At 40.6% G+C, this 13,916-nt stretch overlaps 1 protein-coding gene across 2 annotated transcripts in view; it reads left to right on the forward strand.

Annotated features, from left to right (window-relative positions):
• The window catches only part of BTF3L4 (basic transcription factor 3-like 4), a 37,154-nt gene extending 29,855 nt beyond the window's left edge, over positions 1–7,299 (forward strand). Inside the window, exons 4-6 of one of the 2 annotated variants that reach the window (XM_011926273.1) lie at positions 2,309–2,510; positions 4,990–5,049; positions 5,586–7,299. In XM_011926273.1, the coding sequence (XP_011781663.1) occupies positions 2,309–2,510; positions 4,990–5,049; positions 5,586–5,632 (309 nt within the window). In that variant the 3' untranslated portion in view covers positions 5,633–7,299. The remainder of the gene's footprint in view (positions 1–2,308; positions 2,511–4,989; positions 5,050–5,585) is intronic. The other variant, XM_011926274.1, reaches the window with a different exon arrangement.
• The last annotated feature ends 6,617 nt before the right edge of the window (positions 7,300–13,916 follow it).

Genomic DNA, 13,916 nt, shown 5'->3' on the forward strand with positions numbered 1-13,916 from the left:
GGCCTCGTGATCCACCCGCCTCAGCCTCCTAAAGTGTTGGGATTACAGGCGTGAGCCACCGCACCTGGCCCTTTTCTTTTCTTTTTTCTTTTTTTTTTTTTTGAGAAAGAGTTTCATTCTGTTGCCCAGGCTGGAGTGCAGTGGCGTGATCTCACCTCACTGCAACCTCCGACTCCTAGGTTCAAGCTACGTCTACCTCAGCCTCTGAGTAGCTGGGATTACAGGCATCCGCTACCATGTCTGGATAAATTTTTGTATTTTTAGTAGAGATGAGGTTTCACCATGTTGTCCAGGCTAATTTTGAACTCATGATCTGTCCACCTTGGCCTCCCAAAGTGCAAGGATTACAAGTGTGAGGCACCACACCCAGCCTGAAATAATTTTTTAAACCACATGATTTGGTCTTGATGTGGAAAATATAGTCCTACCATATCTTTTATTCTTTTCCCATTCTAAAATTATGTGATTCTAGCCTAAATACAGAACAACATCCCATTTCATATCCACTGTCATCCTTCTCAAGCCCAGATTTCACCCACTTTAACATTTAACTTTTCTACCAAAACTGTAATTATCTTCAAAACTACTTAATTGATCTTTTCTGAAGTTAATATAACTCACAGTGCCGTGTTTTTAGAACAGCTGGATTGAATGCTTATTGTGTGTGATATAATTAATAGAACCCTAAGTGTAATAGTGAGAGAGGGAAGGGTATAGAATTTAAATAGTGATTTTTGTCAGAAAAACATGGGGAAATTATTTGTGGGGTTTAGTTACAATTTTTCAGGGATTTGCCTTTATTTTCTCTGTGTTCCAGGTCTTGCCTGAAATTTAGAAGCCCCTTTCTTGCCCTTCCTTTCTGGTGCTGTCAATACTGGTGATCACCTCTGAGGAAGAAAAGCCCTCTTCCCACAGTCCATGGAGAACACTCAGCATCTATGCTTGATTGTGACAGGGCAGATTTTGGATGGATCATGAAATGCTTCTAAAGTAGCCAAGAGTTAACTCTTCCTAACCTTTTTATATAGTAAGCATGTTACCACCAAGGTAACTTACCCAGGGGAATCAGCTACATAGTGGAATCACATTATTTACACATTCAACTTATGCAAATTCAACTCTACTAAAAAAAAAACAAAGTACATGAGTGAGAGAGAAAAATAACAATCTAAGTAGCATATGTTAAACCTTCCATTTCAGTAAGTACCAGGCAATGGATGAAGTCAAATCTGAAATAGTTCATATTGGTCAAAGTTATGGAAAGAATGTTAGGATGATTTTTAAAGGTTTTCTAGTTGTTGATAAAGCATGTTCAGGTCACTAGGCAAGTGGGTGGGACAACTTCTTTGACCTTTACAGGGGTTATTAAAGATTGTTGAGAAGCTACCCTTAAGAATTAAAGGAACTGGCTAGGCGTGGTGGCTCATGCCTATAATCCTAGCACTATGGGAGGCTAAGGTGGGCAGATCACCTGATTTCAGGAGTTCCAGACCAGCCTGGCCAACATGGTGAAACCCCATCTCTACTAAAAATACAAAAATTAGCCGGGCATAGTGGCACGTGCCTGTAATCCCAGCTACCTGGGAGGCTGAGGCAGGAGAATCGCTAGAACCTGGGAGGCAGAGGCTGCAGTAAGCCGAGATCATGCCACTGCACTCTAGCCTGGATGATACAGCGAGACTCTGTCTCCAAAAAAAAAAAAAAAAAATTAGAGGAACTAACAAAATCCCCTACAAAGAATGACATGATGAGAACAAGTTGACATTTTTATAAATGTACTAAGTACTTGAAGGAATGAAACACCTGGTTAAATTTCTGAGTGTTCTTTATGGATTTTCAGTGGTTATTTTTACTATATACTATTGCCCCTTTATAACCAGTTCCCTAAGTAAGATACTACCTTACTTACAGTGCAATTTCCCTAACAAGTGGAAATTGCACTGATTTTGTTTGACAGTATAAATTGAGTAAGATAATGAGTAATTTCATTAAGAAGCTGGTTCGTGGCTGATACTTCCATTTTTAAAAAAACATGGGCATGTACTTCTTTTAGAAGTCTTTGAATTTAAAATTTAGATTCTATAATGAAGTGAATATTTCTTGACCATCCTAATAATTTGTGCCATCTACACCATTTTACTTTATTAGTATGATCTTTTTCCATGAATGTCCACTGCTTGGCCAGTTACTACCTTGGGATTACATAACTACCAAGTAAAAAACCATAATTGGCTGACTTGCTTTTTAAAAATATTTTGTTTTAGTGTACCTAGCATGTGAAGTACATTTTTCTTCTGTGATCATACAGGTGAACATGATTAAAGATGATGGGACAGTTATTCATTTCAACAATCCCAAAGTCCAAGCTTCCCTTTCTGCTAACACCTTTGCAATTACTGGTCATGCAGAAGCCAAACCAATCACAGAAATGCTTCCTGGAATATTAAGTCAGCTTGGTGCTGACAGTTTAACAAGCCTTAGGAAGTTAGCTGAACAGTTCCCACGGCAAGGTAGGTATTTCAATTTAGTGAATCTTTCTCTCCCCACCTTACTTAAAGAACCTAATCATTTACAAGGTGTCCCATCTTAATTTGGATTTGCCTGTATGTAATTATTTGACTTTCTGTAAAATTATTTCTATGCTTCATAAAATTCTGAGTTTGTTTCTTTAATGATTATGTAGTGTGACACATAGAATATTCAGAAACATGGCTGGGTGTGGTGGCTCACGCCTGTAATCTCAGCACTTTGGGAGGCCGAAACGGGCGGATTGCCTAAGGTCAGGAGTTCGAGACCAACCTGACTGACATGGTGATACCTCGTCTGTACTAAAAATACAAAAATTAGCCAGGCATAGTAGTGGGCGCCTATAATCCCAGTTACTCGGGAGGCTGAGGCAGGAGAACCGCTTGAACCTGGCAGGCAGAGGTTGCAGTGAGCCGACACTGGGCCATTGCACTCTAGCCTTGGCAACAAGAGCGAAATTCTGTCTCACAAAAAAAAAAAAAGAATATTCAGAAACATTTTGGTAGTAATATAGTAACTTGAGAGGTAATTACCTAAAAGGATAGTGCCAGGATCTGCAGGCCATAATTTTATTTTATTTTATTTATTTTTGAGACAAAGTCTCGCTCTGTCTCCCCGGCTGAAGTGCAGTGGTGCGATCTCAGGTCACTACAACCTCCACCTTGTGGATTCAAGCAGTTTTCGTGCCTCAGCCTCCCAAGTAGCAGGGACTACAGGTGGTGTGCACCACTGCACCCGGTTAATTTTTGCATTTTTAGTAGAGACAGGGTTTCGCCATGGTGGCCAGACTTGTCTTGAACTCCTGGCCTCAAGTGATCCACCTACCTTGGCCTCCCAATGTGCTAGGATTACAGGCGTTAGCTACGATGCCTGGCCCATCATTTTAAATAGTTAATTTAATATTCACTGCTAATTAATGACAATCAGAAAATCTGTTGTATGGCTGGGCACAGTGGCCCACTCCTGTAATCCCAGCACTTTGTGATGCTGAGGAAGGAGTATTGCTCGAGGCCAGGAGCTCAAGACCAGCCTGGGCAACATGGTGAGACCCTGTATGTACAAAAAATACAAAAATTAGCCAGGTGTGGTGGAGCGTGCCTATAGTCATAGCTACTCAGGAGGCTGACGCAGGAGGATCACTTGAGCCCAGGACTTCAAGGCTGCAGTGAACTATGGAATGCCACTGTACTTCAACCTAGGTGACACAGGGAGACCCTGTCTCTTTAAAAAAGAAAAAAGAAAATAATGTTGTCAGACATCTATGTTGTTGTTAAATATTATTGATTGCCCTATAAATATGGCAACCATAAGTTCTGAATTTCCAAGATAGTCCTGGTTTCAAATGTGTCATGTTGCCCCTAAAAATGAAAATGCCTAGTATTGCAGTGCCTATACTACTTAGCTAGATATTTTCTTACATCAAAAGAAATGAAAAAAAATTGATTGATGGATTGATTTTTTTTGAGACAGAGTCTTGCTTTGTCACCCAGGCTGGAGTGCAGTGGCATGATCTTGGCTCACTGCAACGTCCGCCTCCCGGGTTCAAGCAGTTCTCTGCCTCAGCCTCCCAATTTAGCTGGGATTAGAGGCGCCCGCCATCACGCCCAGCTAATTTTTGTATTTTTAGTAGAGACAGGGTTTCATTATCTTGGCCAGGCTGGTCTTGAACTCCTGACCTCGTGATCCACCTGCCTCAGCCTCCCAAAGTGTTGGGATTATAGGCGTAAGCCACCGCACCTGGCTTTTTTTTTTTTTTTTTTTTTTTTTTTTTGAGGCTCTGTTGCCCAGGCTGGAGTGCAGTGGATTACAGGCATGAACCACCATACCTGGCTGAAAAAAATATTAATATTAATTTTTTTATTTGGAGAATATGGCCACTGTAAAGTCTTTTTACTCAGTAATCAGTTATTCCACTTTGCATATAAATTTTATCTTTGTAGGCCAGGTGTGGTGGCCCACCTCTGTAATCCCAGCACTTTGGAAGGCCAAGGCAAGTGGATCCCTTGAGGTCAGGAGTTCGAGACCAGCCTGGCCAACATGGTGAAACCCTGTCTCTACTAAAAATACAAAAATTAGCTGGGTGTGGTGGCATTTGTCTGTAATATTAGCTACTTGGGAGGCAGGGAGAATTGCTTGAACTTGGAGGCAGAGGCTATAGTGAGCCGAGATCGCACCACTACACTCCAGCCTGGTCAACCGAGTGAGACCCTGTCTCAAAAAATAAAATAAATTTCATCTTTGCCACACATTGAAATTTCCAGCTGTGTATCAGTGTATATCTAAATTAAAGTTTTATTTATTTTTAATGTTACTCAAGCAGAAAACTATGAATGGCATTTTAGATTGACAATATTTAGCTTTTTCTGAGCAACTGGATGTGATTTATACAGGAAAAAAAGGGATAAACATAAGTTTTAAAGGTCTTTGTTCTCAATGACTGATACTAAAATAAACTTTTTGTAGTCTTGGACAGTAAAGCACCAAAACCAGAAGACATTGATGAGGAGGATGATGATGTTCCAGGTAAGTGACATTTCCTTAGACTTAAGATTTTAAGCATCCTGTTTATATCCTTTCCGTCACTGCATAGATGACTTTTAGGTTTGTGTTGATTGTAAAGTCATGAATTTAAATTGATTCACAATAATATGGATAGGATCTAATGTAAAACAATGCAAGCCCCCACCTTAGAATCAGAAATTGTCACACAAAGCTCTGCTGCCTGGATTAATTAAATTGAAATCACTGTGATTATAAATCTGCATAGCTATTTTTATAACATTTCTGTGTGAATTATAATTGACATATGAAAATGCTATTCACCTCAGTAGTTTGCATAGACAAAAAAAGATGAACATTTCCTTAGGATTACTGTCCTAAGCAGATAATTAAATCATTGTTAGTAAAATGCCACCAGTTCATTTCTGCCTCCTTATGTTTTCAGGCTAATTCTAGTTGTACTAATTTTATTTTTATTAGGGTTAGAAGTTAGGAGTTTCATTTACCTCTTTTTCCTTTTTTGTATTCTTTGATTCATATGCTTTGTTTTTCTTTTTCAGATCTTGTAGAAAATTTTGATGAGGCATCAAAGAATGAAGCTAACTAAAAGTTTGGTTTTTGGAAGCTGGCATGGACTAGATTTAACAAATCAGCTATGTGGTTCCAAAGTTTTACAGACACAGAGAACATCACCTGTTACTAGTTCAGTAATATAAATATTTTGTATATTAATAATGCTGTTTGTTCAGCATTTTTCGGTCATTTGATTTTGCATTTTGCACTTCCTCCCAGGATATTTTTTTGGTCAAAATATGAAGTATTGGTGCAGTTTGAGGGTGTTTTGTTTTTTGATTCCTGGTTTTTTTGTTTTTTGTTTGGGGTATTTTTGGTGTATGTATGTTTATGTATGTGTGTGGGTATGTGTGTATACAGTAGAGAGCAAATTGGAAAACAGTTCTATTTATCCTCCTCCCTCCCCAGTAGAAATAAAAAAAAAATCTTTACATTTGTTACTTTTCTTTTCCCCCATAAGGCATAGAATTAATGGGAAGTGAGTGTCTTGGATTTCAGATCCGAAGAGATTTTTACCATTAGTGGTTTGATTTTAATTTGCTTGATTAACTATCATATTTTTCATACACTTCTCTGGGTTTAAAATGTCTTGGAGGTATTTTGCCACTGGCTTCATGCTGGAGTAATGGGTAACATATCTTTGGTATGGTTACCTTAGATTCACTTAACTAGTCAGACCCAGAAGAACTTCTTTTACTAGCTTGCTTCCTAAATGCCTTTTTTCCTCTCCTTTTGGTCTCCAAATGGCCTGGTCAGCTTTTGGTAATATTCTTCCTCATCTTCCACCTAGCTTGAGAAGGATGTTCTCCATATAGAGTTAAGCGAGTGCCTAATCCCTCCTTTTGTAAGATTTTGTTCCCTCATCTTGAGGAACAACAACTTCATCTTCAACTTTTTATTTCCCCCCCAATTTTACAGTTCGGTAGATTTCAAACTGGAATAGCTAGCATGTGCTTGCTAAATAATTTTATGCCAGCCTTATCCTGTATCCTAGCTGTTCTTAATAGCAGGTACAAAAATGCCTCTTTTTCAGCAAGGTTGAAATTGGGAATGTCCTTTTGCATCAGAAGAAAATAGGCCATAGACTCATCCCCCAGCACAAATGGGCATTCTGTGAAATGGTACTGGCCCTAGGAGGATTTCCTCAACCACTCTCCTACTCTTGGCCTTGAACCTACCTCTGGGTTGGATCTTACTATTGTAGCTGCTCACTATACCCTCCTGCATGCTTAGAATAATGCTTTGGGGGGAGCACTGGCAAAACACAGTATTTATTTTTTTACCTCCTTTAAGAGGACTTGGAGGTAAGTTGCATTCATTCACTCAAGTTTCACTCTTGCTGTCTAATAGAAGCTTACGTTTTGCTATATCAGCATTTGTTACAGCCAATATTTAAGGATAAAATTTAGAAAATATATCATTTCCTGGCCCATCATCAAACTAATAACAGCTTAACCTTGCAGCTACCAACTTTTGTGTCAAGCTGGGTATCTTTATTTGATATCTAAGGTGCAAGACCAACAATATATTAAGAGATCTATAGACATGAAGGCAAAGCTCTTGTATTTTTTTCATCCAAACACCTCAATTTATTTTATAAATTTGTTCATTTTTCCTGTTATGTTTTATATAATATATGGACTAAACAAAATAAAATAACAGTACAAAAGAGGAGACTATTTCCTCTTGTGCTTTTCTTGATGTTGTGTACAGAATTTCCTTTTATATTATTCCTCTACTCTCCACCTGTAAATGAATGTTAGTGCAGTAATTGTTTGAAATAATGCCTCATCCAGTGTTAGGTCAGTAGCTCTACATGATCTACACAGTCCAGAATTCTTTCTCTAATTGTCCCAAAGGGGGACATTGTGGAGGCAGAGTTAGGGGGACCACTTCTAATGGTTAGGGACAGATAAATAATAGGCAATATAGCGCATGAAAGAAAACACACACTTGGAAGCCAGGAGACTTGTGTCCTAGTCACAATTCTGGCATTAATTATGTGACCTTGGACAGGCCATGTAACTTTGAAATTTATCAGTCAAAATAAGATGTTTCTCTTTTTTTTTTTTTTTTTTTTTTTTGAGACAAGGATTTGCTCTTGTTGCCCAGGCTGGAGTGCAGTGTTGCAGTCTTGGCTGACTGCAACCTCCACCTCCCAGATACAAGTGATTCTCAGCCTCCAGAGTAGCTGGGAATTTTTTTTTTTCCCCAGTAAAAATGGGGTTGCACCATGTTGCCCCAGGCTGGTCTTAAACTCCTGCCCTCAGGTGATCCATTTGCCTCAGCCTCCCAAAGTGCTAGGATTACAGGCGTGAGCCACTGCGCCCAGCCCAAATGAGATGTTTCTAAATCTAAAGTTTCTTCTGCTTCTGCATTTCTGTGGATCTCATTTGAAATTTTTCAAGGAAGGGATTTTTATCATTTGTTCAGAGATGTCTTTATTTTTATTAATACCCATAAAACATTTATGTATTTGCTTCTTCCTCTTTCTCCTTTTGATCACATTTGAGCTGCTCATCTAGAGGATGATAATAATTCTTAATGGCTGGCCTCTCTTGTGTACAATGAGCCAGTATTCTTTTTTGTTCTATATTTTTGTATCTTCCCCTTTCCTGAATAAAGCGTGTTTAGAGTCTCAAAGAAATCCTCTCCACAAAGACATGTTCCTCCCTCCAGTGTGGATGGACACAGGGTAAGAGTTTGGATGAAACTTTTGTAAATAGTAGTGTTCTTGGCATAAATATGAATTAAATAGTTTTTTTATATTTAAAGAACTAGTTAAATATGTGCTTCTTACTAAGGTTAGGTATTTTTTGCCAAGATAACAATGATAAAAGCATTTTGTGGGAGAAATTAACCTTAAAATCTTGGGATAATTCAAGAAATGTCTGTAGAAAATTGATTTATGATCTTAATTTTTGTGTTAGTCCTTTGAGGTTTTTTTGTTTGTCTGTCTTTTGTAAAGCTCCTTATCTGTTTTGGACAAGTCCAAAGTAAATGGTTGGGCTCTTATATCTGTTTTACCCTTATTTTTCCTATTAAGTAATGGTTTAAGAATATATCAAGCACCTTAATTTGTTGTTAAGTAGCTAGTGCTTACAGGATTCCATTAAATTCACTTTAATAAGTCTATGAAGTTCTTATGAAAAACCTGTATCAGGGATGTGTTTGATTTGTTTCTTTGTTTAATTCAGTGTTTAACCCTAGGTATGCTATATACTCATAAATAAGATACCGTTGTAAGAGATAGTATGGTATAGTGAGGAAAGCACAAGTTTTTAGATAGAGATCAATTCTGCTATCTACCATTATGTTGTAACCTTTCTGAGAGGGCTGCTGTTGTGCACAACTTCGGGAGCCATCATGTATTTTTGTGGTGTTCCAGAAGGTGTCATTTTCATAGACCACAGTGTGAATAGTGCCCCCTGTTAATAATGCAATGATGGCCTTGCTCTCTGAGCCTCAGTTTTATCTATAAAATGGTACCTAGAAGAGTCAAATGATTTCTTAGAATCCCTTAAATTATTAAGGTGAAGGTGAAAGATGATTAAAGCCTGTTATCTCCTAAGCTATGGCTTAGGAGATTTTCCGAAGCTCACAGTTCTAGGCACAGAAAGTCTCCATTCTACACTGCATTTCAACCTGTATTGAACAACACTCCAGTTCAGCCTATATTGCTATGCCACATGGAGTTTGCCTGGATTATTATAGCTTTCTTAATAGTTTTGTTTATGATCCACTCTCTCCAGCCCACTACACAGCAGCCAGCTACCTAAATTTCATATCTGAGTACGTCCTTATATTTACTTCCAACATACTATTCGTTTGCCATAGTAGAGTATTAAGATTATTTGGTTTTCTTTTTACTTTCTTATAGTGCCCAATGTGTAATCTACTCAATGTCATAATATGTAACGTTTTTGAACTACTGACTATTGAATACAAACTTATTTAATTCTCAATCCAGTGAGGCAGATATTATAATCTCTATCTTTTTTCTTTTTTTGAGACGGGGTCTCTATCACCCAGGCTGGAGTGCAGTGGCACAGTCTTGGCTCACTGCAACCTCTTCAAACCATTCTCCTGCCTCAGCCTCCCAGGTAGCTGGGATTACAGGTGCCTACCACCATGCCTGGCTAATTTTTGTATTTTTAGTTGACATGGGGTTTCACCATGTTGGCCATGCTGATCTTGAACTCCTGACCTCAAAATGATCTGCCCACCTCAGCCTCCTAAAGTGCTGGGATTACAGGCATGAGCCACCATGCCCGGTCTATAATCCCTGTCTTAAAGAAGAACGAAAAATGGTTTAGGGAAATTGGCAAAAGGCCAAACAACTAATTGGTGGGGAACTAGGATTCTAATCAAAAGCTATCAAATCCCAGGGTGTAAAGTTATCACTCCATACCACTCAACAAATACTTATTGAAGTGAAAATTATGTTTACATAGCCTCTCCAGTTAGATATTCTCACCAATTAATATCACTCAATATTAGCCTGAAAGTCAAACCTGTCATAAGGATTGTTCAGGGTCTAAGGATTTTCTTTTTTAAATAAGTAGGGTTTGTAATTTTTGCATGTATTCAGGAGTTGACTTTTATGAAGTTAATAATTGAATATTTTGCATACCTCAGGATGTTTCATAGCAGCATTTCGGCAAAAATTGTTGGGTTATGTATGTTGATCTTGACACTAGTGTTTCTTAAAATTTTGCTACCTTTTAGGCATACCTTGTTAAAGAAAAACTATAAACCTGAACAAGGTAGTGAATTTATCTTGCAGCCATACTTTTTCTGTGTTTAAAATCAAACTATTCAACACAAACTGTTAGAACTAATAAAGGAGGCTGGGTGTGGTGGCTCACACCTGTAATTCCAGCACTTTGGGAGGCTGAGGTGGGCAGATCACTTAAGGAGGTCAGGAGTTTGAGGCCAACATGGGGAAACCTCATTTCTACCAAAAATACAAAAAAATTAGCCAGATGTGGTGGCACACACCTGTAGTCCCAGCTACTTGGGAGGCTGAGGCATGAGAATCACTTGAACCTGGGGTGCAGAGGTTGCAGTGAGCTGAGATCACACCACTGTACTCTAGCCTGGATGACAGAATGAGGCTCTGTCTCAAAAAATAATAATAATAATAGCCAGTCGCAGTGGCTCACGCCTGTAATTCCAGCACTTTGGGAGGCCAAGGTGGGTGGATCACCTGAGGTCAGGAGTTCGAGACCACCCCAGCCAACATGGTGAGATCCCATCTCTACTAAAAATACAAAACTTAGCCAGGCGTGATGGCGCCTGTAATCCCAGCTACTCAGGAGCCTGAGGCAGGAGAATCGCTTGAACCCAGGAGACGGATGTTGTAGTGAGTCAAGATCGCACCATTGTACTCCAGCCTGGGCAACAAGAGCAAAACTCTGTCTCACAAAGAAAAAAATAAAAAGGCCGGGTGTGGCTAATTTTTTTTTGTTTTTGTAGAGATTTCACCATGTTGGCCAGGCTGGTCTCAAACTCCTAACCTCGTGATCTGCCTGCCCTGGCCTCCCAAAGTGCTAGGATTACAGGTGTGAGCCACCACGCCCGGCCTCAATTGCATTTCTGTACACTTACAAGGAATAATCCAAAAAGGAAATTAAGGAAACAATTCCATTTACAATAGCATCAATATGAATAAAATACTTAGAAATAACCAGTGATGTACAGTGACAGTATGTACACTGAAAACAAATAATTAGACATCCTGTGTTAATACACTGGAAGACTTAAGATGTCAGTACTACTCAAGGTGATCTACAAATTCAATGCAATCCCTGTCAAAATCCCAATTACGTTTTTTTGAAGAAATAGAAAAACTCATCTGGGAATTCATATGGAATCTCGAGACCCAAAATAGCCAGAAGAGTTGCAAAAGAACAACAAAGTTGGAGGACTAACGCTTCCTGATTTAAAAGCTTATTTACTTAAAAGCTACAGCAATATGGGCCAGGTGCGGTGGCTCACGCCTGTAATTCCAGCACTTTGGGAGGCCACAGCAGGCGGATCACAAGGTCAGGATATCAAGACCATCCTGGCCAACATGGTGAAACCCGTCTCTACTAAAAATACAAAAATTAGCTGCGCATGCTAGCGCATGCCTGTAGTCCCAGCTACTCAGGAGGCTGAGGCAGGGGAATCGCTTGAACCAGGGAGTTGGAGGTTGCAGTGAACCAAGAAGATCATGCCACTGCACTCCAGCCTGGCGACAGAGCAAGACTCCATCTCAAAAAAAAAAAAAAAAAAAAAAAAAAAGCTACAGCAATCAAAACCATGTTGTACTGGGCATAAAGACATATAAGACATATATAGACCAATGGAATAAAACAGAGTCCAGAAATGAGTCCTCACATGCATGGCCAAATGCTTTTCAAGAAGGATGCCAAGACCATTCCGTGGAAAAAAATCTTCAACAAATGGCACTGGGAAAATGATATCCACATGCAAAAGAATGACAGATCCTTTACACCATATACAGAAGTTAATTCAAAATGAGGCCAGGTGCAGTGACTGATGCCTGTAATCCCAGCACTTTGGGAGGCTGAGGTGGGTGGATCACTGGAGGTCAGGAGTTCCAGAGCAGCCTGGCCAACATGGTGAAACTCCATTTCCACTAAAAATACAAAAATTAGCCTGGTGTGGTGGTGGGTACCTGTAATCCCAGCTACTTAGGAGGCTGAGGCAGGAGAATCTCTTGAACCCAGGAGTCAGAGGTTACAGTGAACCTAGATTGTGCCACTGCACTCCAGTCTGGGCGACAGAATGAGACTCTGTCTCAAAAAACCTCAAAATGATCAAAGACGAAAACCTAAGATATAAAACTTGAAAGAGGGCCAGGCAAGGTGGCTCACGCTTGTAATCCGAGCACTTTGGGAGACTGAGGAAGGAAGATCCCTTGAGCCTGTAATATAGTGCCCAGGAGTTCAAGACTCCTGGGCAACATGGCAAAACCTCATCTTTACGAAAAATAGCTGAGCATGGTGGCGCCTGCCTATAGTCCCAGAGTCCCAGCTACTCAGGAGGCTGAAGTGGGAAGATCACCTGAGCCCAGGGAGGTCAAGGCTGCAGTTAGCTGTGATTGTGCTACTGCACTCTAGTCTGGGCAAATAGAGTGAGATGCTGTCTCAAAACAAAACAAAAAAACACGGCAAGGCGCGGTGGCTCACACCTGTAATCCCAGCATTTGGAACGCCGAGGCGAGCAGATCACGAGGTCAGGAGTTCATGACCAGCCTGGGCAACATGATGAAACCCCATCTCTACAAAAATATAAAAATTAGCCAGGCGTGGTGGCATGCACCTGTCGTCCCAGCTACTCAGGAGGCTGAGGCAGGAGAATTGCTTGAACCTGAGAGGCAGAGGTTGCAGTGAGTCGAGATCGTGCCACTACACTACAGCCTGCTGGGCGACAGGGTGAGACTGCGTCTAAACACACACACACACACACACACACACACACACACACACACATATATCTGAGTTCCTTCAATAGTTTCTTTTTTCTTTTTAGATGAGTTTTGCTCGCTCTTGTTGCCCAGGCTGAAGTGCAGTGGCGCGATCTCGGCTCACTGCAACCTCCGCCTCCTGGGTTCAAGTGATTATCCTCCCTCAGCCTCCCTAGTAGCTGGGATTACAGGTGCGCACCACCAAGCCCAGCTAATGTTTTGTACTTTTAGTAGAGATGGGGTTTCACCATGTTGGCCAGGCTGGCCTCGAACCCCTGACCTCAGGCAGTCAACCCGCCTCAGCCTCCCAAAGTGCAGGGATTATAGGTGTGAGCCACTGCACTCAGCCTCTATAGATTCTTGAAAGTGTAGTTACTGGCTGAAAGAGTCATGAACATTTTTAGAACTCTTCATGCATATTGTAAAATTGCTTTTCAGAAAGAATATGGCAGTTCCAAGTACCTACAGCATAGATAAGGAGAATTCCTAGCTGGACGCAGTGGCTCACACCTGCAATCCCAACACTTTGGGAGGCCGAGGCGGGCGGATCACGAGGTCAGGAGATTGAGACAGTCCTGGCTAACATGATGTATCCCTGTGCATACTAAAAGTACAAAAAATTAGCCGGGCGTGGTGGCACGTGCCTGTAATCCCAGCTACTCGGAAGGCTGACTGACGCTGGAGAATCGCTTGAACCCGGGAGGCGGAGGTTAACAGTGAGTCGAGATCACGCCGCTGCACTCCAGCCTGGGCGACAGAGCGAGACTCAGTCTCAAAAATATATATACAAAAATTAGCCAGGCATGGTGGCGGGCGCCTGTAATCCCAGCTACTCAGGAGG

This window comes from Colobus angolensis, unplaced genomic scaffold, assembly GCF_000951035.1.
Source record: "Colobus angolensis palliatus isolate OR3802 unplaced genomic scaffold, Cang.pa_1.0 Scaffold68, whole genome shotgun sequence".
Lineage (NCBI taxonomy): Eukaryota > Metazoa > Chordata > Mammalia > Primates > Cercopithecidae > Colobus > Colobus angolensis.